The sequence below is a fragment of the Epinephelus lanceolatus genome, chromosome 23 (assembly GCF_041903045.1).
Source record: "Epinephelus lanceolatus isolate andai-2023 chromosome 23, ASM4190304v1, whole genome shotgun sequence".
Taxonomy (NCBI): domain Eukaryota; kingdom Metazoa; phylum Chordata; class Actinopteri; order Perciformes; family Serranidae; genus Epinephelus; species Epinephelus lanceolatus.
Genome location: NC_135756.1, coordinates 29225244 through 29252134, shown reverse-complemented (window position 1 = coordinate 29252134; position 26891 = coordinate 29225244). Strand labels below are relative to the sequence as shown.

General features: G+C 41.3%; 2 protein-coding genes across 5 annotated transcripts in view; both read right to left on the bottom strand.

Annotated features, from left to right (window-relative positions):
• Positions 1-370: 370 nt before the first annotated feature.
• On the bottom strand, positions 371-7424 carry phlda1 (pleckstrin homology-like domain, family A, member 1). The gene is made up of 2 exons (XM_033615006.2): positions 6296-7424; positions 371-4116 (listed from the first exon to the last, which is right to left on the bottom strand). Exon 1 carries the CDS (start codon positions 6794-6796, stop codon positions 6335-6337), a length of 462 nt encoding a protein of 153 aa, XP_033470897.1. The 5' UTR covers positions 6797-7424; the 3' UTR covers positions 371-4116; positions 6296-6334.
• Positions 7425-8682: 1258 nt separating this feature from the next.
• nap1l1 (nucleosome assembly protein 1-like 1) overlaps positions 8683-26891 on the bottom strand; it is a 31881-nt gene continuing 13672 nt past the window's right edge. The window contains exons 5-16 of one of the 4 annotated variants that reach the window (XM_033614720.2): positions 23383-23524; positions 20924-21016; positions 20417-20545; positions 20132-20203; positions 19906-20045; positions 18480-18625; positions 18322-18341; positions 17953-18075; positions 16641-16673; positions 16455-16505; positions 13655-13691; positions 8683-10595 (exon numbers count right to left, since the gene is read on the bottom strand). In XM_033614720.2, the coding sequence (XP_033470611.1) occupies positions 13686-13691; positions 16455-16505; positions 16641-16673; positions 17953-18075; positions 18322-18341; positions 18480-18625; positions 19906-20045; positions 20132-20203; positions 20417-20545; positions 20924-21016; positions 23383-23524 (955 nt within the window). In that variant the 3' untranslated portion in view covers positions 8683-10595; positions 13655-13685. The remainder of the gene's footprint in view (positions 10596-13654; positions 13692-16454; positions 16506-16640; positions 16674-17952; positions 18076-18321; positions 18342-18479; positions 18626-19905; positions 20046-20131; positions 20204-20416; positions 20546-20923; positions 21017-23382; positions 23525-26891) is intronic. The other 3 variants (XM_078165266.1, XM_033614718.2, XM_033614719.2) reach the window with 3 other exon arrangements.

The window sequence follows — 26891 nt, the reverse complement described above, 5'->3', positions numbered from 1 at the left end:
TGTTCCTCTCCAGCAGCAGTGAACCCCTCATGTGTCAGAAAGGATGCCGTCATGTGCACTGTGTTTAATTGAATTAGCTCAGCTTTAGACAGCAGAGTAGTCAGAGCCACGTGTGCTTTTGACATTACGCTCTGGCAGTTTATCTGAGCGGCAACAACTGGCAGTGAAACCCAATTCTCCACACGGCTTCTACTTTTAGACCAGGAAACAGGGGGTGAAAGGTTCAGCAGTTGTAAAGCATGAAAGGCTGGAGACCGACAGAGCAGCAGCTAGTTAAACAGGTCGTTTAGATGACCCCGCCGAACCGCAGGGCTCTGACGCTCATCTGCTGCTCTGAAGAACGAAAGAAACCACATGAGACACTGTGCTATTTTTTTGTTGTTTTTTTTTTAATGGAATGTATCTTTTCGAGGTATGAAAATAGATCTCACGTTGAAATAAGAAATTGGACAGTGGCTACAAAGGGCACAGCTATAACTGTGTGTGTAATGATGGCAACAGGAAGGCATGTCAGAGAAGCATCACACCAGTCACATTAGATAAAGGGCACAGCTATTACCCTGCGTGGGAGATGACAACAGCACGGAGGCATGTGTTGGTTTGGCTGCAATACACTGGCATGAGGGGAAAGCACTGCAAAACACTTTCAGAAAAACAGGAAACAACATGAGCAATAGTGAAATAACATGTTTCCTGACAGAACAGCACTCCATTATCATGAAAAACAAAAAACAACAGAGGAGGACGTTACCTGTCACGTTCCACTAAATGTTGCCCTGTGTGTTGCCACCTTCAGTTCCACAGCTATCGCATTGTTCAGTCTGTTTATTTATCATGCCTTGTAGTTTAAACATTGCAGATTAGAGATATTGTTTCATGAACGTTTCTCAGAGGCAGAACTCCTACAGAGGCAGAAACAATCTGATTGGTTGTCATAAATGTCAGTGGGTGGGGCCAAATGGTCTGTTTTAGCTTAATTTAGCTAGCTGGCAAGCTTGAATTGCCATGAAGCACATCAGGTCAAATACAAACATGTTCACAGCATTTGTGATAATGGAAAGTCAGCAGTTAGCTAAGTAGCTATAAAAACAGAGGGATCCTACAAATGACCTTGTGGCAGGGCGACACTGACACGTGATTTCACCAAACCCCCAGGAGCAGCACTTCAGCTGTGAGGTCACATGACGGGACCAGAAACAAAGAAACGTCTTTAAAATGATTAATGAATCATAAAAGCTCTGTATGGTCACAATTTGAGCCTTTGAGTCCAATAAACATTATAATGCAGGAAGAGATGTATTGTAATGGAGTGGTCTAGCCAATTTTTGTGCCATTCACATGTGCAAGGAGTCAAGAGGAAGTCAGTCGCCATATGCCCCCCAGCGAGTGAACCTTACAGAATGTCAGGGGTGTAATCCTGGTGCAGCAAAATACACCTACACATCTTTACCAAACATGTAGTTCTTGAAGTTTGATGATGTGGGCATTGCTCACAAGACTAGTTGCCGAACTCCTGTAGCTGGTGAGCTAAACCCGAACGGTGCATGCCCACCATACGCGACTAAACACAATGGAAGCGACTGATTTGTTGCACAAAGCACGCTGGGATACCTTCAGTGAGGACCAAGCAGGCAGCACGAAGACAGGGTGTGGCAATTTAAAAAATCCAAACAGTGCTGACATTAAGACAGCCAATCAAGCTGCTGCCACAAGCGACTGCCTGACCGGCGGTGTAGGGCGGATGCGAGTTTAGGCGAACTGGTCGTCTATAGTGGGCATGCACCGTAACAGCCTGTTGGGAACATGCTGGTACTAGTCAGTCATAGAGATCTCTTGTTACTGACTGTTAAGCTAGATTGTTAGCTCAAAATAAGCAAGCTAATTCGCAAAACAGCTAGCTTAGTTACCACAGCAGCTAACTTAGGCTACAGTAAGTAAGTTATAATAATAAAGTAGCTAACTTACAGTGGGTAAGCTGTTTAGCCCAGTACCAAACTTACACTATTCGCATAGAACAGAAGCTAACTGTGTTCAAATGAAACTTGTGAGCTCGTATTTACATCACTGAAAGTTGTGTAGACCATAGTTGTCTATAAAGACCTGGATACAGTGTTGAAGGCTGGTCCGTTCATTCTGCTCAGTGGCACATGAAGCCAAAAACGTTCAACTGCAACGTATAAAATTACCCACATGATCTGCGCTTCCCGAGTCATTGGGCCCATAGAGCAGGCGCAATAGAGACGTCTGCTGGCCGAGCCGGCTACTTTCATTGTCGTGCTTTGCTAACTTGAATGGGGATGATTTAATCTTGTGGCTCCTCTCGACTTGCCAAATGTTATTGAATCAAATGGATCAAGTCCAGACAGTGAAATGAGTCATTCTGCAGAGAAAAAAAATCTCCCTCTAACAATGTAAGTCTATGGGAAAAAGTCTTTCTGGGCCCAGTGGGATCACGTGACGCACAAGGAAGTTCTAATTCCGCTGTTCAGCCACTATGAAAATTGGCTTCAAAGCCCGGCACACTTCCTGGGGGCCTGGTTTAGGCCTACACACAGTTATGAACTTTGGTCTCTCAGAAAATTTCCACTTGCAAGGTCATGATTACCACAACAGGGGAGGCGTTCATACCAACTCCTCTCTGGAACACAGTTAACATGACTTCCTCTGAACACATCATTACACTTAAGGTGTGTTCGGAAATACTCATTCCAAGTGCTGGAGCGCACTCTGGCACAAACTGGAACATTTGCAAATTGAACACTCTGTTTCTTTAAACAACAACGCTCTCATTTTAGCGTACAGCATCAAATTGGATTTACGAACGCCCCCTAAGCAAGCAAGTTAGCACAGCAGCCAACTTTCATTGAGCAAACTAGTTAGCAGAGTAGCTAACTCACACGAAGCAAGCTTAGTTACAGTTAACAGTAGCTAACAGGGAAATAATTTGACACAGTTTATTCAAGAGACCTATTTGTACCATGAACGCCATAACTGTCTACAAACCATGCCTCTTTTGTGGGGCACTTACACTCTGACAAAGTAGGGCTAAAGAAAAACAGTCAGCGCAACACAGCTATTTAGCTACAATAGCATCTCCGGTTTTGACGCAGAAGAGGAAGTAGCTCTGAATGTCCACAGATTTAAAAATGTCATGGTACTTTTCCTCTTTGTTTTTGGCTATCAATTCCAAGTACTACTGTTTTCCTCCACCTTATTGGTTTCAGACTACACCTATCAAGTCAGAGAACATTGGCAATGTGTCCACACCCACTAAGATTTAATGCAACCAATTAAACTGTCTTCAGAGCATTTAATATAATAAAAACTCAGCTGTGTATGTTACTTACTTACTACTTAACAGCGCTCTTAGCTCGTAGCCACTGAAAACAAACTGAGAGTAATAAGCTTGCGTCTTACTCAGACTTAAGACTTACAAGAAAGCAAGAGATTGCTTTGTTAGCTATGAATGCAGGAAAATGATTGATGCACACAATATAAATATGAAGATGTACTGTGGCTATAAACAAATCAAGCACTCAAACAAATTAGTCATGCAGGTATCTCATCATATATCTATAGTATTTTAGTATAGTATACTCTGAGCTGGAACACTGCACTAGAGAGAGAAATGTAATGGCATGATTCTTTGGTTCAGTTGAGAAATGAAAACATGGACGATGACACATTCTACCGGGAATGAAGTGATCTGACTAACCTACAGCAACCGTCCTAAGATAATTATATAAGCTTATTCCCAATGGACTTTGTGTGTAACATGTGGGCTAGGAACCTCCGAGTGAGTATTTCTTGTTCCATTCTAGCAACAAACACACTGAACATTCATCAACAACATAACATTTTTTATAGAAAATATATATACACATCTAATAAATAAGGGATAAACCCAATGCACGGTAGAGTACAGTTGTTTTCTCACATGCTTTTTGTCCATCAGTCTTTTGTGAAATAAGTCTCTGTATTGAAAAGGGGACGCTGGTCTGTGGACACCACGACATGGAAGAGGGGCTCTCCTGGAGAATGGAGCTCTGTGGTGAAGCGGCAGGGGGGGATGCAGCCCGCGTCAATATTCATCCTCCGGCTGAGTGTCCAATTAACCTGCGGATGCAATCAATTAGACAGACTGCAGACTGATGGTGCCTGACACAGGAGGCAAATCTAAAGTCGCTTGAAATGTGGACTCAATATAACGGGACCTCAGGCTGCTCATTTCATTCCAACAGTCTGGATCAAACCGCTGATGCCAACTCATACTGACACAATGGATTTATTTCCTACATAAAAGACATAAGCATGTATCAGAGAGTGAGGATTACTGCTCAGCAGGGCCGTAGTAAGGATTTTAGAAACAGTGAGGTCATTAATTAAATCCCCCCACCCCCCACCCCCCACACAACCCATCCTCAGACAATTTCAGTCAGATAAATATAAAGACATTTTTATGTGTCATATTTTATCAATTAGGGTCTATTTCATTATCGAAACGTTACAAAGCCTTCTCTAAACTGCTAATAACAGTTTTAGTGATGAAATACCAAACTCTATTTATCAAATTTAAAATTTTACAACACTAAGTTCACAAACACTGAAAACAAATTTCATTTTAACTTAATCAACATTGCTAAATTCCCCAAATACATGGAAAAGAAATGACCTCAGACCTTGAATGTTGCTACGGTCCTGCTGCTCACTAACACTACAGTAAACCCAGCTGGCACCGTATGTCAATATGAGGTCAGACAGATGTTGGACTCTTGCGTTCCAAAGACGTTCAGTTTTGGTTGGAATGAAAATTGGGCTGACGACATTTAAAATGTCTACCCAATTTTATGTTGTGCGGACATTGACGTCACAATGTTTTGCAGATGTTAGGTTGCGTTCTCCATGCCTCATGACTAAATGTCACTGTCCTACGTCAAGGCGATGTTGGCATGACACGTTTGGAAGACACTGGATTTTAGTTACTTAACAACACAACTTAAAAACCCATAAAATATTGACGGAATCTGTCGTCAGTACTCTACGTCAAACTGATGTTAGATGTTGTGCGGACGTTGGCTTTTGGTCACCTGACGTCACAACCTTAATTCAACCAAATATCATAATGTTGGGGGCCAACTGGGAAGTAAAGCCCTGATCTTGAGGACAAACGTTAATCAAACATCTATTACACAAATTGATTTTGAAGGGGTTTTTGACAAAAGTTCACCTAAAAAAAATCATTTTTTGAAAATTGTGCTTCTTAAAAAAATAGCAATCCTTTTCCTTACAGTGTTGGGAGGTCATGTTACAGTATCTCCCTTTGCATCATAGCCTGTGCAGAACTAATGTTTCCATGTTTGGTGACTCATGCCTGTAATTTATCACAATGACACAGTGTGACTATATTGTTTCCGGGTGTTTAGTCCATTGATATTTGACCTCTGTGTAATAAAAAGTGTGCCAGGGAGAGCCATGCGTGAAAATGTGTTGAAACAAACACAAAGCAGCTTATTTCACTGATTGACACAAGTCTGAGTGAGATGAGCTGCTGTGGAGCTGGACTGTACAGCTCCATACGCTTGGCTCAGATGTGACACATACTGCTGAGTGTGCTACAGTTTAGGTTCGTGTCAATGTATGTGCATAAAGTGAAACACATCAGGGATTCAGCTGGCCGCCTTTGATTTTTGCGCACAATCTGTGCATCTTTACGCTTAATTTGGAGTCTCTGGTGCATATTAGTTTTCACATGTTCAGCTTTAACACTGTGGACTTACTAAACATCTTCCAACGATGATTCAGTCATGTCAGTCTAGTTTTAAATGGATTATATAAACAAATATTCATCTTTCCAGTCTTGATGTAAATAACTAAACTACGTGCATAATTTAAATCTATTTATTTTGTCGTGGATGAGGAGAAGCCCTCCTTGTAGGAAATATTAAACCTGCCTAGTAATAGATATCCAGCACATTTTCCTGCGGAGGATTTCACCTCCATGAGGGGGGACATATAGGCAGGCCTATAGCAGAGGCTCCCAAACTTTTCTTTACGCCAAAGTAAATCCACATTTTGTACGATTTCGTCCCCTTCAGGCAGAATAATCGCTCAGGGTTTGATCTGTGAGGGAGGACTGTTACCTGAGATGAAAACATGCGTCCTCTGTCTTAGCACAAATATCCAGGGAATACAACAAAACCAAAACACGGGTCCTTAATTTGGAGGGGGCTCCCCAGGTGGTCCCCAGACCTGGGGAGCCCCCCTATCAATCTTGCTTTCTCTGTAGCTGTCTTACCGCTGATGGTGCACCAATGTCCGCGGGACTCGCCGCAGGTCACGCAACGTTTGGCGAGCTGCGGATCGTCTTCTGTCCGGGCATCTGCACGACGAGCAGCTGCTGCTTCTGCCGGGTGGACTTGACGGCCAGGATCGCCTGCCGGTTCTTGTACTGGACCATCTGCAAGGTGATCTCCGCGTTCCAGCCCTCGTCCTGCGGGCACCTGAAGTCGATCTCCTTCCCCTCCGTCATGACCACCGTGAAGTAGACGTACTTGCCCTTCCGCTCCACGCAGTCCACCGTCTTCATGTTGGCGAAGTGCAGCTCCTTGACTTTGCCCGCGTCCCCTCCGCCGCCGCCGTGCTGGTGGTGCTGCGGCTGGTCGTGCTGCTTGGGCGGCAGCAGCAGCACGCCGTCCTCGGTCAGGACGCAGTGCTTCTTCTTCCAGAGCTGCAGCAGCCCGTCGCTCCGCTTCTCCAGCAGACCCTCCTTGAACACCTTCCTCCCGTTTTCCAGCATCTTCACCTGCACGCCTCAGGCTTCCACCTCCCTGGCTGCTGTAATGGACGGACGGATGGACAGATGCACGGTTGTCTATCCCGGAGCAGAAGGCATGAGATGCTGCTGTGACTGCGGTGCTGTGCGGCGCTGGGTGTAGTGAGGAGGCTGCCTGGCCGTCTGGCTGTCTGGCTGCTGGTCACAGTGTGTGAGGGGGATTTGGTAGCGGGAGGGGTCTGCTGGAGAGGTGCGCCGCCCCCCTCAGTGACACCCAGCCTCCCGAGACACTGAAAACAACAACTGCCTACTAATAAGAACAATCATTTGAATTTTATTTTGAAAGTCAATTCATTATTTTTGATTTTTTTTTTTGTATTTTAAAATTAGATTGTATATAGTGAAATAATGTTATTAGGAGAATATAATGCCCTATACACAAACAGTAGGTGAGATGCTATGGTATACAGTACAGTTTACACTATTTATATTCTGAACTGTATAGATCATGAATGCACCAACAGTCATATTTTAGTTTAATTTCACTGGGACAAAGTAACAAAGTAATAAAATTTGATAATGTAAATAACACTAAGATGCTGTGTTCACTTGTTAAGGCTTTGTCAGAGATGTGATCATGTGGTCAGTACAATTTCTGAGGTACTCATGCTTCAGTTTTTCCATTTTATTATTATGGATTGTATTCACTTGGATTTTATCCAGATTTTAACATTTTTATTTACATACTTGGATTATATATCAGATTTTTTTTTTTTTTAGATTTATGGATTTCATCCTGATTTGAAAGTGTTATTTCCATATTTGGATTACATGCAAATTATTTAGATTTTTGGATTTTATACATGTCAGTGTCATTTTCATACTTCCATTTTTAAAAAAAAAGATTTTGTGATTTTATCCTTATTGTACTGTTATTTCTTTTTTTGGATTAGATCTTTTTTTTTAGATTTCTTGATTTTATCCTGATTGTAGCGATATTTCCTTATGTGGATTATACCTGATTTTCTTTTAGATTTCTGGAATTTATCCCAATGTCAAAATTTTATTTCCGTATTTGGATCACATCTGAATGTTTTCGATATTTGGATAAGATCACATATTATTTATACAACATGACTGTGGTTTGCAACTGGCAGGCAAAATATGTATTAAACAATCCAACATTATAAAGTCCCTGAAATTGCCTCAACCACCCCTCAACAAGTTACAATATGCTGCTTTGATGCTTGTGTACCTGTAATGCTCTATTTAATATACCGTATAACAATAAAAGGGACCATTCAGTGCTTTTAAACATGTTTTGATGTGAATATTCATGCACCTTGCGTCATCTTTTAAATGCAGGTCACTTCTTCCATCACTGGTAGTGTTGCTTTAGATCACACTACCTTACCCAGTGTTTTAATTTGGTCAACTATGAACAGCTTAGTCAGTGTGAGAAATTCATCAGGCAAACTGAGACTTTGGTGTGACATTAACAACTACCATCTGTAATCTAAGTTTTAAAGCCTTTCTATTTTAAATTTGCATCACTGTTACAGGATTAGGTCTAATGGCTCTGTATGTCAGTGTGGTATCTGATGTGGTCAAACCATATTCCCCATGGAGGTCAGCGTTTGTCAGATGTTGTAGAATCTCACAGCAATGTCGCCCTCTTCTGGCAGGTGGCTGTGCATGAAGGTATTTGACTACCAATCCAACAATCAGCAGCTTGTAGTGGCTGTTTCATTTGTGTAAATGTTTTGGAAGAAAGACTGTTCACAATCGTAATACAAAGGAAATAATAATCAGGGTTCTGTCAGTGGCTGTGATTGTCTTGGCAATGTGTAGACATTTTTTATCTGCGAATGTACATGAACACATAAACACAGACAGCCAACCATATTAGACATGTTTAACCAATTTATTCATGAACATACACGTACAGTTATTGAGTACATTAGTATTTTTGTAGCATAGCATTTTGCCTTGACAACAGCTGCTCAGAAGGACCCTACAGAAACCCATTCACGTCCTTTTCCAATGAACATGATCTGAATACTCCCTGCAGAATGAGAAGTACCCTGGCTCTCCACAGTGGGCATGATGCTGCCCAACACAACCAGCACGTGGCTGGTTTCACAACTGAAGAAGGCATTAAGAATGGAGTGGGAGGGAGGCAGGCTACGGTTTCTTCTCGGTGCCCCTCCTGGCTTTAAGTATTGCTCTGACATGCTTCCCTGTGGCCTTCTGGGTAACAAAGGAAGGAGTTTTGGGTAGGGAGGGTAGTGGGTCACTGGCCAATACAATGGCCTTATCACGCTTCCCCTCTTTCTTTCACAGTGATTAAAATGAACCGAGACCTCAGGGGCTGGGCTGAGGTCCGCGTGAGTCACCTGACCGGTCACAAATTGGTGACGCAAGAGGTAAATGTCATAAACTGATGAAAAAAAAGGGGAGGGTTGGTGAACCTGACGTGTCCACAGACACTTCAAAACCTGGTTTGGACTTTTCCTTTTAGTTCGCTGTGCTACATCTGCCCAACCCTGTTCCTACAAAGCCTCTCTGAACAGGCCAAGTGTGCCTCCCCCGGTAAGAAAGGCAATGCACCTAAAAACCAGATACCACAAGTTGAACTCTCCACAGAGCGGGGTTACAGCACCACCCCCTGTGGCTGTTTAGGCAGGGGGCGTCAAACAAAGTGCTGCTTACAAGGAGTACTCAGACAGCTAACCAATGATAGGACGCCACCGGTACACCACACACTAGGACAAAGTGCTATAGAAAAGACGACAGCCACTGTGAGCCTACGAGGAGCCTGAAGCACTGAGTCACTGGGGCTAGGCGGCCCCAAACTGGCCATCCCACCAAACCGTCTCAGCCTCTTCCTCAGCATAAGAATTCTCTGGAATGTTAAAGAGACTTGACCAGACTGTGCTGAGCCCTGGGAGCGACCCACGATGTGACGCAGAGGTCGAAACAAACTTCTTTTTGGTTCAATTTAGATGAGCCCGTCCAGTTAGACAGAAGTGGACTCCCTTTGAAGAGAGGTTCACCGACGGTGCCAGCCAGTCTGCTTACTGGAATGTATCGAGAGTGGAAAGTAGTTGAGCACAAGTGGCGCAGGAAGTGGCCAAAAACACCAACTCCAGATCCCATGCTCAGCAAGATTAGATAAACTGGAATAGACACCCAGCTGCGGGTCACCCATCTGTCCTCCGTCACTAGAGCTGGAAATGCTACAGTGCTTTTACAAGTGCTAAAGGCCCCACTAAGAATTAAAAAAAAATATATTCACCTGGGACGACCGGAACTGACCACCCTGGAACTTTGGTAGGAGGAAGAGGAGGGGGAAAGGGGGGGTTGTAAATTGACGTTGCCGCGATGCAGTCTAAACCACAGCTGTTGTCTAAGAGCAAATACAACAAAAGACTTCACAAGAACCCAAACTAGTTTTAGCAGTGAAGAAACAAGTTCATGCTTTTGAGGGAGATTTTTTTTCCTGTATTCTATCTATTGTACAGAGAAGGAGGAAGAGAAGGAAAAAACAGGTCTAGTAAAATACTATGTATATTGAGCCACACAGCTCCCAGTATATTACCATGAGTTTTTGTAACAAAAATCTTGAAACTTTTTTTTTCTTCAAATTCTCTACCAAGAAAAATACAAAACATTATAAGGCGGTAAGTAACTATTTTTTTAAATCTGTTTTTTCTTTTTTTTTTCCTTTTAATTTGAGAAGCCGTTACAGTGCAGTTGATCCTCAAGGCAGCCAGGCCAGGCTTCACTGCTGCTTGCACTCAGCTGGGGGGGCTGCATCCTTCTGTAAGAAATCACAGGGGGCGGGAGGGAGGGCTGGTTGTTAAGATGAAAAACCACTCTAAACAGACACACACGCCTGACATACCAAAACCACATCTACACACAGCAAAGCCAATTCAATACCTGAAACATTCAACAAGCTGCCACAAATTCTAAAAAAAAAAAATGTGAAAAGTTCCTCATGTCTGACTTTATACCACAAACGACATATCTTAAAGATATGAACTGGGGATGGCCACTCGTACTTGAGTCCCAGACTTGGACATCAGTATTGGTTCATTAGAGTAATCGCTGCCCAACCTCTCACATGTGAACATGACTTTTGGATTTATTTATTTTTTTATTAATATTCAATATAGCTAAAATCTTCTTTTACTGTAGAGCTGCATGCAGTGTATTGCCCCACTGTCCCGTTCTCTCTGTTTATCATGAGACTACTGCTGCGTGTGAGCTCAGTGCTAGGGACAATTGGTGAGAGTCCACCGGCATACAATCACACAGCAGGACTAACTGTTAGCAACACATGGCTAACATCACCCAACAGTTATTGACAAGTTTAACAAACTATTTTGGTGTCCTCATGGGTTCGTTGGAACCGACAAATAGCTCAGTATCAGATGTTGATGCTGCCAAGATGGTCCTTCAGTGCTGTGTCTAACCTATGTAACGGCAGCAACAGAAAGTTTATTTACGTTAACGGTGAGTCTGTGGATTAAATGGTTAATTAAAGCCTTGTTCAATCAATTATTTTTAAATTTACATTCTTACTGATATATGCAATCAATTTAACACACTAAAGGAATAACTGCAGAGGAATAGTTTGATATTTGGGAAATTATCTTTTTATCTTTCCAGCAGAGTGTTAGATAAGATACCACTCTCCTATCTGTTAATTATGAAGCTAAAGCCAGGAGACTGTTAGCTTAGCACAGACACAGAAAACTATTAACCTGTCCACATGTAACCAAATCAGCTTCCCGGCCCCTCTAAAACTCCAAATATGTTGAGGCTCAGTTGTTTCATCTGTACAAAAACCACAAACCAACAGTAAAACCACAGATCCTTTACCCCTTTCCACTTTTTATGTTAAGTTGTGCTAAGCTAAGTGCTGGCTCCATATTTACTGTACAGACATGAGGGTGGTATGGATCTGATCCAGCTCTCAGTAGAAAAGTGCATTTCCCAAAATGCCACACTGTTCCTTTGACCAGTCAAATCAAGACTGAAGCTGCTGAGCACTTTGGTGTCAAGTGAGGTGAAGGACCACAAGACCTCTCTCTATGTAGAGGACCTGTTGATTTTTATTGTTTTTGGGGGGGGGGGGGGGGGGGGGGGGGGGGGGGGGTTTGTGGAGAGACCAGTACTTCACTGCCCTCAAAGTGAAGAAGAAGAATTAACACTTGAGTGCACATTAGCTCAGTACAGTGTGCAATGAAGCTAGACAAACACTGGAGTTTTAAGTGGCTCACAGAGCTTATGTACTCTCAAATATCAGACTGTGTAATGGAGGCAGTTTCTAAATGACCTCAAATATATCTCTAGTATTTCTGTATTGAAATGTTTTGTTACTTACTGTCAGACATGCTGTACATCATTACTGATATCAGTGATAAGATAAATCAGCTGATAGTAAAGGCTCAGCCAAAAAACACACATATCAGATTACGCAACATTAAACCAACAAATATGAGCCTTGGAACATATTAATCAGCATAATCCCCATTGGTTAATGATTAAAATGTTTCGGTATTAAGTTTGTAGACAGAAAACTTAATATTGTGACAAGGGATGTGTAAATGAGATTATATAGCTGATTTTTTGAGCCCTTGGTTAAGTATATACTTTGAAAGAAACAAAGCTCTTTTCCAAATACGCTTAAAGAGCTTATTTTGGCGTTGATGCTACAGGATATTAAATGTAAACACTTGAAACACAACCTCAGGCCATTATGCTCAAATCAATTAGCTGCCAAAAACAAAGGAAACACTTGAGTAAATAAGGGATGAAGAGTGCAGAGAGATAATTAAGACCCCATCATACTTGGGGTCGGGCGTCCTTCCAGCAGACATTACACACTTCTGGAGGTGACGGCACGCTGCAGCTGTTCAGGCTGCTCTCCATGGCCTGATGCCACAGTGACTGCACAGGGTAAGGTCATTTTAGCTATAGTGCAATACATTTGGCCGTAGCTGAACTCTTGACAGTTTGGAGTCCAAAAATAGTGCTCTGTGTGAGACAAGACTTCACAGTGTCTCCTTTTTCTTTTTTTAGCAAAATACCCAAATATGAGCTCTACTTCTATTACAGACTATGATGTAGCGTCTTTTGAAAGACTTAGTCTCGACAGTTTTTACATGGTTTTATCTGCTGCAAGCAATTGAGTTTCTAATGAAAACAGAAAACAGCCCATTATTACTGACAATCATGGCACCCTCAGAGAGATATAAACACTTCGTTGGCATTTCTTGTATTTTGGTAATCTGCCAGCTATCAATTCGGCTTTATTTCAAACACAAACAGCCCCCCAAGGCCATTATCCCAACATTAAAAGCAGATCTATAGAGAAAAGGCAGCTGAACAGAACTAATGTGAACAGGAAGGAGGATTAAAAACCATGGACAAATGGACCAATGATATTTAAATGGGTATTAAAAACAAACATCCATAAACAAAAAGCACAGAATTTATGACAGACAAATTCTCATCTTGACAAAAACTGGCCTGCGTCTGTGGACGGGACGAGTTCAACATGGTGGAGAAGAAAGGAAAGGGAAGGCTGGACTAGCTTCAACATACAGAAATAATACAGGTGCAAATGCAGACTCACTATGGGTTAAACTCCAAAAAACCAACAACAAACCGGTGGGTTAGTAAGTTGGGAGGGTGCAGCACGGCGGCAGAGGAGGAGGGTGCTCATGTGTGGGGTGGGGGGGTGCAAAGAGATGGAGGATTGAAAAACGGGAGGAAAGGTAAAGCAAAACCCAAAACTGAGAGGGCAGGAGAGGGTGAAGGGTTGGGGGTGTGATGGTAGTAAGCTGACAAGTCACAAGCTGTACCTACCAGGATAGGGTTATTTTTCTACTGTCACCACTTAAACCTAGTGAGGAAAAATTTAAAGAGTAGCTGACAAAAGATGCCAAAGTGACCGGAGATGAAGAAACATTAATGAATAGGAGAAAAAAAAAAAAAGCAAAACTAGCAGAATACAGAATGTCAAAGACGTTTTTGTTTAGCAAAGCAGCAGAGGTCATGCTTGTTTATATCGTGTCGTGTCAGACTTACAAGCTGCTCAAGTCCGAAAAAAGAGACTACAAGAAGTACACTTTTAATACATTATGTGTCAAGAGATTTCCATTTGTCTTATTGCTGCTTGCAATACTTTTGAGGTTGCATAGCTTCCCTTCTGCAAACTGTTTATTCACAGTTTTTCAGCTACATTAGCTCCATCAGGAAGGCAGCGAAGCAGAAAATATCAGTGGATAAACAGAGCCTACAGGAGAGGACCCGCTATTTATTTGTCTCAGTGAAATTACAATAAACCTCTGAAGGTTTGCACTTAATTATGCGTGCCTGATTTCATTCCAACTAACTACTTTTTTAAATTATATATTTATTGTGTCAAAGCTTCCTGCTCAAATAATGCATTTGAAAAAGGCAAAACTATTCATAGCTATGATTGAAATGAATATTGTATGTGAGTTAAAATTTCATTGGAGTCCTCGTCCTTCCCTTAAAAAGGGACAGTTTACTGCCACCCAAAAAAACTAATTTTTCCTCTTACCTGTGGTGCTATTTATCTATCTAGATTGTTTTGGTGTGAGTTACTGAGTGTTGGAGATATCATCCGTAGAGATGTCTATCTTCTCTCCACTATAATGGAGCAAGATAGCACTCAGCTTGTGGTGCTCTAGGAACTGGAAAAGTGCACTCAGGTAGCTCTCAGGCTGCTCACAGCCACTCTAGACAATTCTTGTTTTTCCAGCAGATGCCTTTCAGAAGCTTCTAGAGGCTCAGACAAACATGTGCCTTGTCTGTATTTGACAGAGCTACAGCATAACTGGACTGAACTTGCCTGTAGCACAACAAAGTAGGAACTAACAATAAACACTATTAAACAACTACATAGCCTGCTAAATTATGATACAAGCACAGGTATCAAGGTACAAGTACCAAATCAACAAAATCTCCAAGTCTAGCAAACACTCCGCTTCTGAAAGGCTCCCTGCAGAGGATGGAGACAAAAAAAAAAAAAAAAAAACAGGTGGCAGCCGGACTGTGGCAAGCTGCAGCCGGTGAAATTGTCCCTCCTGACTCCCTTACCGTCAAGATGACAAGCTAAAACAAAAATGGCGACAAACTCATCTTGTATTGTGTCCAACTTTAGTGTGTCTTAACATACCATGTATGGAATTAATTTGCATATTCTCTAGTTAAAAATGAAAACAAGCTTTTCTCTGGATGTCATTTTTCAAGCAAGGATGAAGGTTAAGATGTAACCTGCAACAGACGGTAATGCTTGTTTTTTTTTTCAGCCATGATGATTTCTGGAAAACTTGCAGCCTCTACCAGCTGATTAAGAGGAGTGAGGATCCAGCAGTTAATGACAATGTAAAGGAGTCAACAAAATAGGTTTTTCAACAATAATGAAACACTGCAACCATAAGACATCCTCAAGCATAGAGTCAAGCACACAAAATATTAGGCTGATTGGTCCAGTAGTAGTCCAGATAAGTTACCGACAAATGGACACACACACACACACACACACACACACACACACACACACACACACACACACTCGCATAACCAAAGGATGATCCCCTTTAGTCTTACATCTCGCGGAGATTACTATTTTCTTTGTGACAAACTACACTGGCCAGCCATATCACCATGCAGAAGGAAACCATGTTAACCTCCTCCCTAAGCTGTACCGTTAGCTAGCACTAGATGCATGCTTCCTTCTGCATATTGGTACAGTTGACGGATGTAGTGCGGTTAGAAAGAAAATAGTTCCTACACCAAACTGCTCACAACAAGGTCTGTGGTTTATCTTAAGTAACCAGGTCATGATTTCTGAAGGGCGACATTGCTGTTGAGTTTTTCAAATGTTTTTTTTGGCACTTTGAGCACCACAAGCTGAGTGCCATCTAGTTACATTATACTGAGAAGAAGGCAGAAATCTTTATGGCAGATATCTCCAACACTTGATAACTTACACCAAAACAATCTAGGGTTATCAACAGTACTAAAAGGTAAGAGAAAAAATATGTAGTTTGATTTTGGGGTGAACTGCCCCTTTAAGGCATATGAGGTCTGTGTTTTTGCATTAGGTTAAGGTTCAGGTTTTAGTAACAACATGCAACAATCAGACTTAACTGACTGGTGAAAAGTAATTTTGAAAATACAGGCTCAGGATCTGGTTAAGCCAAAGGTGAAGAGGAAAAATATCTGCTAGGGGAGTGTTTTGGGGTATTTTTATTTGTCTGGGAGCCAAATCAAGATCACGACAACAAAATAAAAGCTGAAGCAAACCAAAAGCTGGTGTAAAATGAGATGCATTTGACAGTATGTATTCTGTATGTTGAAATCTAACAAGTCAAATTATGGCAGCCGTTCTCTACCTGCAGCTCAGGAACCCCCGTAATGATGGCGTAATGCAAAATGTTTCTCACTGTAACATTAAAGTTCATTCATGAACTTGAAGGTTCTGAGAGATTACTGCAGCTATCAGTGGCCTACAGCAGGAGCTGCTTTGCCTTTTGGAAAGAGCATCCTGAGCCAACAAAGTTGAGAACAGCTGAGTAAGGTCTTTCTCAGGACACCAGAGATCTTTAGAGAGAGAGAGGATCTGTGGTCTCACCTTGGGATCATAGTCGGGGTCGTTCTCCTCATCAGCCTCCTCCTCTCCTTCCTGAACACACAGCACAGAACAACTTCAGGCCACTGGCTTTCCTCAACCACATTAACAGTTATCCCCATCTATCTCAACACTAACACCAAACATACATTTTATACATTATACATGAGTGGCCCTACGTAGTCTCACCTCATCATCCGCCTCCTCTCCCTCTTCATCGTACTGTAAAACACAAACATGAGGATTAGCTGGAAAACATGTGAAAAGAGTCACGCCTAGAGGAGCTGGATTCAACATTTGGAGCACACTGGGACCCATAACCCCCCATATAAGCGCAGTGCAGAGCAGTGCTGTCACAATAATGGAATTTCTAACTTCGATACAATACCTTGAAAGTATAGAAATTTGATACAATTTTAGATACCACAGGCAAAAGCTGACAGAGGGCATGAAGTTTTAAACTTTCCATCAGAATCAATATGTGTCAAATATATATTTTTGATAACAACAGAGCAGAGTTGCAGCGAATAACTAGCCTGTGGAATAAACTCGCAGGGACTCACATACACTACCCTGCATGTGCAGCTGGACCATCTACCACAACAACCAACAGAGAACATCAGGCTATAACTAGGGATGCACAATATACATCAGGCCGATAATGTGATATTTTAATAATTCTGCATTATTCCGATAATTCCAGTTACAGCCGATAAATAGCACCGATCATGTTGGCATGTATGGAAGAGTCACAACTGTGTTCTTTGTTTTGGTTTTGTTAGCAATAGTGATGTCAGGTTGATTTGGTTAGGTCAGGGCTATGGAATATTAAATCATCCATATTTTCTCACTACATTTTAGCCTTTTTGACCCTCAGTTGTCCATAAACTACAGGTTATACACTTCTTTTTAAAATACAAAAATGTGAACTTGTCGGTTATTGGAAGGAGCGAGCTGAAAAAATCCATATCGGTGCATCCCTAGTTAGAGCGCACACAAAGGTAGCATGACTTCATTATCTGCTAAGGACGCCGTTACTCTACTGTATATCTACATAGCAAATAGTGGTTTGCTGCCATATTAATGCTCTGAATGTAGCATATAGAACCTTGAACCTTGCATAATGTCCCCCCCCCAATAATAAATCTAACAGCCACACATTTTAAGTTAAGATTACCCAACTGCTGAGAAATCCACCATTAGAACGGTTGGTAATTACCATAATTACTACAAAACCAACAACTAATAAATAATGTCTCTCCCACACTACTACCAGAACATTCCCCACAACCTGTAACAGCTAAAAACAGTGCAGAGCTTGTCTCTTTCCCTCATTTTCTCCCTTGAGAAAGCCACAACGTTGTAGTAGTCAAGCAGAGCACATTGAAACTTCTGTAACGCTGTAACGATGGCATGTGTTTATTCCAATATGGCCAAGTTTACAACAAGTTCAGCCAAACTAAAGAAGGTGACAAACTTAAGATCAGACGCCAACACTCACATCGTCGTCGTCATCCTCGATGGCCTCTCCTGTGAAGTAGAGCACAGCCCGAGGTACGATACGCTCACGGATGAAGTGGCCGATTTCAAAGTCTGCAGCCAGGACCGCCTCCGAGTCCTCATCCTAAAGACAGACAGGCCAGTCACAGTTTATTCAGGCATGGCAAACAGCTTTTATTTAAGTTTTTAAATAAAGTATTCAGAAGTTGACTCAAGGTTAGGTTACAGTTCTATCTGGACCTGAATCCAAGTTATGTTTGGTCATTGAGCTGAACAGCAAATATGTACTATACCTGGGGAAACAAGATAATTAAAAAATTACAACATTTAAAAAGGAATTCAAAGGTGTTAAGGAAGTAGAGCAACTTACCAACTCTCCATTTTCTGGAACTGTAAACAAGTGGAGATAAATAAAGTTGGTGAAACCACACAGATGTGTAACAGACACACAAATCCAACAGATTACTTAATGAGCAAATTAACTATTACAAAAAATAACTATGTACAGGCTAAACATTTCTGCCTTACCCTCTGGTGGGGTGAAGAAGTTGAAGAAGGAGTCGTTGGGGACTGTTTTGGTGACCGTCCTCACTGTGCCGCGGCCCTTGTGCTTCTGTTTCTTCTTGATTGTTTTCAACGTGACGTTCTTGCCCTTCGTCCACTCAATCGTGCAACTGCAGTGAAACACGAGCAGGGAGGAGGCAGCAGGAGAAAAAAAACATGGTCAGTATCCAACATTTTAAATGTCACATCTAAATTGCATCTTGGGTTTATTTTAGGAATCTAGCTGGTGAGGTTGCTGATATCTACTTAGAAATGATTCACAGAGAAAAGAGGCAGACAGATAATAGAGATACACGGAGAAATGTTTGGTGCAGGTCATGCTGACTGTTGGAGGTATTTTATTAAATAATGAGGCTGACATTATACACAGTTGCAAGAAGTTTTACAGACTGAAATCGAATGATGCTACTGAATATTCCTCATCATTTTCACAGAAACTAAGACGACTGCAATGACAACAAAGACATTTCATTTAGGGATGCACCAAGTAAGAAATTCTGGACTGATAAAAATGTCTGAAATAACAATTTGACTGTATTTTTGTTGTTGTTTATTTTGTTTTGTTCAAACGCCCTTTAGTGCCAGGGAAACAGTTCTTCATTAAACTACCTTTGAATGAATACAAATTCATACAAATTTATGAAACAACCTTTAATATTACCTTCTTTCACGGTAAAATGTTTTTTTATAACTGCTTCAAAAGCCGTTTTACTGTATATATTATAATTCCCTTTCTAATATCTATTTATATTACCATGAAAACAGACACGTTTCTCCTTCAAACAGCTGGATTTATTCAAGATAATCATCCAAAAACTACATTTTACAAGATTACATCTGATCACATTATATTTTACCTTTGCCCTATACTAATTTTTACTGAATATAGCTTGAACACATCATAATGTGACTCAATACAGCCTCTATCAGCTGAAAGTTGAGGCCACCGGCTGCTAACAGTAAACATTAACCAGCTCTCCTCGTGCTGTTGTCAACACAGATTAGTTGTTCTAATCTGTGTTGCGTCCTTTCATACCAAAAAGCATCCCAGAAAGATCTCTTGTCCCAAACAAATATACTATTGTCCCTAGGTCGACAGGATGCCGTTAGTCTTGAGCCCTGCTTTGTAGCCTGCGCAAAAGTGATGTAACACAACAGAAAAACATAGCCACTGTCATCGGTGAGTGGCATCTTGTGTTGATAGGCCAGTGGCAGTTAACAGGGCGAATATCTGCCGATAAATTGGTGCATCCCTAATTTCATTACTACAGAACTGATAAAAGAAAAACTGTCCATTGATTGTCCTACCAGGAACACACCACACAATACCACAACTTATTTATGACTGACTACATTTAACTGAATGTAAAACGGTTGTGTGTGTGCTCACCCCGTGCAGCACATGATCTCTGGTCCATCGAAGGAGAAGGGGTCGCTCTCGTCGGGCTCTGACCTCATCTTGTAGGTTTTTGTCAACACTGTGTTTGTGAAGAAGTCGTTGGGCTCAAAGTGGAACTCTAACGTGAAGCTCTGTGGAAGACCAAATGAGATCCAAATTATAGAAAGAAAGTCAACAAAGTGGCTCCAGCTATTTAACATGAGTCAAGCTCACTCACCATGGGCTGTCCTGGATCTGAGAACTTTACTTTAATATCTTGTAAATGTTTAAGGATGGGTTCATCGTGTTCCTGCGGAGAGAAAGCACCACAGCACTCAGAACAGCATCCAGCATGTGTTTTCATTTTACCAGAGGAGGACTTGTCATAATCCACACTGCAAAGCCATGCTCTACACAACTCGGCCAGCAGGTGGAGGCAAACCCTGATTTTTCATTACTGGAAGCAAATACTGTGTGTGACCTATTTTTACTGGCGCTCCAGCAGCCTTCTGGATGAACCTACCTGCAGCATGTCGCTGAGCAGGTCCACGTTTTTGAAAACCGTTAACCAGAACTCGGGGATGCCTTTGGGGTCCTCCTTCTCCTCATCCTTCTTCTCTTCCTCTAATTTGGCCTTCTCCTTCATCTCATCCTGGTTGAGGGAGACATTTTCTCTTCAAAATAATGCTTGCTCAACCATTTTTCTTTTCACATATCATGCCGTATGGAACAAAGAGCTTTTCACCACCTACATCCCAAAGACGACACCCAGCACTGGGGATTAGATGGAGGAAAAAAAAATATATCGAAGGAACTAGCTCCATTTTATGCTCAAAAACAGAATAGATCAGAATAAACTTAAATCCTATGTACTTCCTTTTGAGCTGCATGCTGTGCTACCATTTTGGGAACTGAAGCTGAATCTGTTCTGGGTGAGACTATTAGCTACAAGCATGAAATGAAAGAGGAAAAGCAGAAACCAAAGTGTTCAGTCAGACAGGAAGCATGCAGGTGTATACGTCACCTGTACCTGCTTACTTACTGTCAGCTCTTCCTCCTCATCTGCCTTCCATTCACATTCCTCGTCTGTGGGCTCATAAGCTGCTTTCACTATGTCACTTCTCTGCAACGAACAGGAGAAAACAAGTTCAGGTTTGCACCAGTGGCATCATGTTTTATCATGTGATCTTCCAGTGGAGAGAGAACAAGGTCATTTGTTAAAATGAAGTGTGAATCATTTCAGTAAGAATGTAGCCTATTCTTGGGAAAGTGGCTTTCCATCCTGTTTGTTTACATGAAAACAGAGCCTTTAACTCAGCATTAGTGATGTGCGGGCAGACCATCTAAAAAATGGTCTACACAGGTAAGTCGACTCTTAATAACAACTCAGCAAGATTCAAATGAATGGAGTCAACCTGACTTGATAAGAAAGTCACGTCACTTGCCATGTTTTCATAATGCAGTCCTTCATACTAAAGAACACAGTCAGTACTGCTGAGTCATGAGTCAAAAGCAGTGAAACAATTTGATTGCCAACAAAGAGTACTTTCAATGCAACTACAGAAACTGTCCAGTTTACTATAAAGTCTCATAAATTTGAAGACTTGTCCTCAGACTACTGGCCATGCTTTGGAAAATGTCGCATTGGTTTGTGTTCATCTGAAGGTCAAGTTTTTATAAGGTTGTTAGGAAAAAACGTAAAATCTCAGTTACCATACTTTCCATTCAGGACAATGTAAATATGGTCCCTGGTGCCATTTTATCCCAAGGTATCTCCTCAACTATAAACAATAATGGAACGGTCATATTTTTTGGCAAGGAGGCCTTCCTGGAGTCAATTACAGCCCGTGCTAGCTGTTCTATTAGCCTTTACCTCCTAAGTCATTATCTTACTATAATGATGAAAACTCTGTCTGTGGGTGTCTCTGTTCCACGTGTTTCTCCTCACTGACTTGGTCAATCCATGTGACATTTGGCACAGTGGTAGAGGGTCATGGGAGGATGTGAATGAAGCAATATTACATCAATTGGCCAAAGGGGGCGCTATAGCAACCGACTGAAATTGCAAACTTTGAATGGGCATATCTCATGTCCCGTATGTCGTAGAGACATGAAACTTTGCACAGAGATGCCTCTCCTCACGAGGAACAAATTTGCCTCAAGAACCCATAACTTCCGGTTATATAGATTTTCCGCCATTTTGAATTTTTTGAAAAACATTTCAAATCGATCTCTTCCTAGGAAGTTTGACCGATCTGCATGAAACTCAGTGAACATAATCTAGGGACCAATATCTAAAGTTCTCTCTTGGCAAAAGTTGGAAAACTTACTAAAACTGAGCTTCTATAAGGCAATGAATATTGCGGAGGGCGTGGCTCATCACAAAGGTGTATAACATCTCAAGGGTTTCACCAATTACCACGCAACTTTGTAGGCATATGACCACACATAATCTGAGGGGACCCCTCCATTATTGACCTGCTCAAACAAAATGGGGGCTTATCTAGGCCTAACTGCCATATCGATTTTTACTAAACCTGGTAGATACATAGAAAAGGACGCCTCAAGGTGACTGGAGAAATTTAACTCTAATTGGCAACTGGGTGGCGCTATAACAACAGAAAAATGGCTACTATGACCTGTATCCCAAACACACACCATGTGAAACTGTACGTGGGCAACTGTGCACGTTCATATTTTGTGAAAGCACCAATATTCAACCCTACAATATCGTGACAATATTAATAAAAGCACTTGGTAGAAATTATTTCCTTCATGTCACACCAGGCCTATCACGTAAAAGAAACAAACCCTGAAGTGTCTCGAGATTACCTTGGGCTTTGGTAAATCATACACATTGTTCAGTATTTCCAGGTATTTTAGAGTTTTAGCCTCACATTCCAGTGTGAGCAATAATAAAATGCTACAGCCACATAGTAGCATTTGTGTTTACATTTATAGGCCATAAGAAGCTTTACAGCGACAACTGGAGCGATCCATTTTATATCTGAGTCAGTCAGTGGAACTACCCGAGGTGCTTTTAAATCCTGAGGTTGCTTCGCAGATCAAAGATTGGACAGTGTGTGTGTGTGTGTATGGTGGTGGTGTTTTGACTGGGTGCGCAGCAGTACAGATCAGCATAAATATGGCAGCTCGCTCAAGGCAACAGATGCTGAGGGAGAATGCATCAACCACATATTTGACAGTGCATGCATCAACTGCCTCATGTTTTTTTGTGCAGTTACTCCCATCACTGATACACTTGTGTATCAAATCATAAAGGTTCATAAGTCTTTAAATGGAAACTGAAATGTGATGCTTGTTGATCTTATAGTTAATGCTTTGAGGAAACAGAACGTGTAACTGTATCTAGAAAAATTCAAGTACACACTGAAAACAAAAAAGGAATATGCTTTTATAACACAGGTGGACAAAAACGGTACAGCTGCAGAAATACAAGTACAAAAAGAAAAGGTAGAAAAGACATACTTTGTCGAAGAGGGGCTGGTAGAGGGCTGCGTACTTTCTCTCCAGTTCGTGTACTTCTTCGTAGAACTTTGCTTCAATGTGGGCACACTTGACCTGCAGGTTCTTGAGGGCGTTTACACGTCTCTTTACAACCTTTGGTAAACTGTGGGGTGACAGACACAATCAGAGATTTGAGTATAATCCTCCAAAAAGATCTTCCTTGCAAATAACTACAATTATTACACTTCTGGTCAATTATGCCAAAAAAGTACAGTAATGAGACCAAGGTATAAATCATAAGTTACGTTGTGTTGGGTTTGTGCAGCTCTTTCTGCAATCTGAAACCTAAAGATATATTTTGTGATCATAAATTTCCTTTGCTTCCAGCCTTCTAAACTCAAAACACTGGACAGAATGTGCTTAATGGGGAGCAAATGGTGGCAGAGTACCACCCTGCCTCTGAAGTTAATCTGCTGAGAGCTTTAGAGCCCAGCAGCACTGTCCCCAGAGGATCTCCAATAAATCGGGGTGGCCTCCCAGGTACACACTGTAAACAAACTCAAACTGTGCCCAGAACAGCTTTTATTGAGATTTGCTTCATGTAACAGCAGAGTGAAGAAATTGTGTCTAACATGTACACATATTTATTGGTTTATGCTGCAGGAATTTAAGGCCTGGTTCTTGCTGTGGGTGATGCAGTGATTCCTTGAGATTATAACATTTAAAATAATATTGTCAGGGCATTTCCTCAATTGTCTTTTAAATGATACACTGACCTCAAAACACTTGAGAGCTAAACCTTCTGTAGAGACAGGAACACTCACTCAGGCAACAATTGCTACCTTAAACAATCCTGTCAGGCCTGAACTATGGCAGCATTAGAGGTTTTATATCTCAGCCCTGACTTGTAATGCATCACCGCAACCTGTGAGCAAAATGCAGGTTGGCTTTCTGTAAGTTACATAATACCTGTATACATCTTAAAGTATATGCATCCCAAGATTGTGTCTTAATGGGAAAATGCTTCACTTGGAAAATCCAAACGGAATATGCTGTTTAAATGACCTGCATCAAATTTGGAATATTGTTGTATATTGTTGGAATAATAGTAGAATATTAATATGTGTGTAAATGTAGTCAGTCAATAAGGTCCCTTTTTCTGGGGTACAGCTTTAAATGACTTAACAAAATTAGGAATATGCTGATATTATTTTGGTTTTAGGAGCATTTTTGGACATGTCAACAACATTTTAATGGCAGTTTGCAAGGCTGGGGTAAGAGAAGCATGCCCAAAAGAAAGGGCACATTAATCGGAGTACACACAGCTGCATGTTAACAGAAATGTTAGTGGAATATTCATAAGCCATGTACACAGCTTAGCAGATGTATTGTCTTTTTTAGGATGAGGGAAAAAAAAACGGAACATTTTATGCATGTAAACAGTCACTGTAGATTTTAAGGATTTCATTAAGATTATATCCCATACCTTTGCAGCTGATTAACGACTTGTTTAGTGTCTTTTTAGGATTTAATCCAAATCTTTTCTTTCAGATGCTGTTTTGAATGTTTTAATGTTAGGTCTCTTATCTTGTTTGTGCTTAAAATTGCAAACGTCTCTGGGGTGGCAGTAGCTCAGTCCATGAGGACTTGGCTCGGGAAACCAAGCAGGGGGCGGACCGAATACAGACTGTGAAATGGTGGCTAAAGAGGTGCAAGTTCACCTTCTGGGCACTGGCAAGCTGAGCAAGGCACCACACCCCTAAACGCTCCTAGGGCACCTGACCAGAAAAGCCCCATCATGCTAACATCTCTTCCCACTGCACGTCTACTGTTCCTGCAGTGTGTGTGTGTGTGTGTGTGTGTGTGTGTGTGTGTGTGTGTGTGTGTGTACACGCAAGCAAATGTATTTATGTAATGAAGGCTGAATTAATAAGACTTTTGTTGATGCCATTAGTTTGTTGGCAGGCTTGCATCCAGTTCTAAATTTGGAAAGAAAGTTTGAAATAGCTACAGCACTACAAAAGTTTTAACAACCGTTCATTTTGTATGTTTTGTTGTATTCAAATGCTGCCTCAGACAGCCTTGCTGGGAAGCTGGTTGAAGCCTTGAACATCAAGAGACTTATTCTCGAGCAGTAATTTTGAGATGACATTGGTCTCCAGGCTTAGAGAGCTGTAGTGCGGCTGCACAGAGTCGAGTTTCTCCGCAGTATGGTAAATTAAAACGCCTGCACTATCCTGGCAGGGGAATGCATGTTTGGTCCCAAGTGCTGGGATGTTGTAACTGGTGAGTTTGTTGGTGACTGCCAAATACTTGACAAGTTGATCAAAGAGCTGCTTGCTGATGGTTTTGCTGAGAAAAGGAGCAGTGGGTGGCACAGCCCCACAGCCAAGACACACGACTACATTCACACAGCATCTCAGAGAGTACTATTACTGACTGTACCTCTGCACCAGCTCCATGACTAAAATGTTCAAATTACCTAAGAACATGCATTAGCAGGATACACTTACAATGCCAGTTTTGTGGACTTAACCCAGTAGATAACCTGGTGCTCACAGTCATGTAAACTCCAGGAGAACAGAGGAAGAGGTTACTATTAGGTCTGTAACCAAGGGACTATGTTCAGCGACCTTTTTAGGTGGAAAAATGGTAAGGCAACAACTAGGGATATGCACTTTTAGTGAAGTGTTGCTACCTTTTGTTAATCAGCACCAGAAATGATAGTCACTTAAACTTTTTCAAACGCATATAGAAAACAGAAATGCGCCTTCAAGGATGGAACTGCGTGCACGTCTGGTACAAGTCTCGAGCTGTCTGCAGCCATTCAACTAGGAAAGATTTTGAGGAGCTTGGATGTATGTGGGTGTGTGTGTCAGTTACCGTGCACGATCATGTGTGTTTTCTTAAATGACGAGGAGTTGGGATGTTAAATCCAGTTAAAAAAAAAAAAAAAATTCATAACTTCTGTTTAGTGAGTTGTTCTCATGTTTTGTAGGAGACAGTGCAATGTTCATAATGCACAGCACAAAGTGTCACACATTTCAGCTGTATTTAAAATTCACGTTTATTACTGAAAAACAAGATTAACAATTTCAAATTCTCTTACAATACGCACAATATTTTTTACACATTTATTAAACATTTTGATTGAATAGTGCTTAATTTTGACTGTTTTCTTACTTTCAGACTGATCAACTAGTCAAAGTTTAAATGCAAAAAAAAACAAAAAATAAAATAAATTTTTTAAAAAATTATAATCACACATTTCATTTACATTTTTTGCCATTTCAAATTTTCCACACATTTCTGACAAAGGCGTTAATCTAGCGGGGCACATCCCTTTTCTCCTTAACTTATGCTGCTGAAGTCACCACCTGCTGGATGCTCAGGGTCGGAGTAATGGAATACAAATAATTATGTTACAAGTTTAGAGCATAAAATATGAGTAACTTTTATCCATACTGAATACAGTTACTGTCTTTAAAATAGATTACTTGAAGGGATTACTCTGAACTCTAACTGAATGC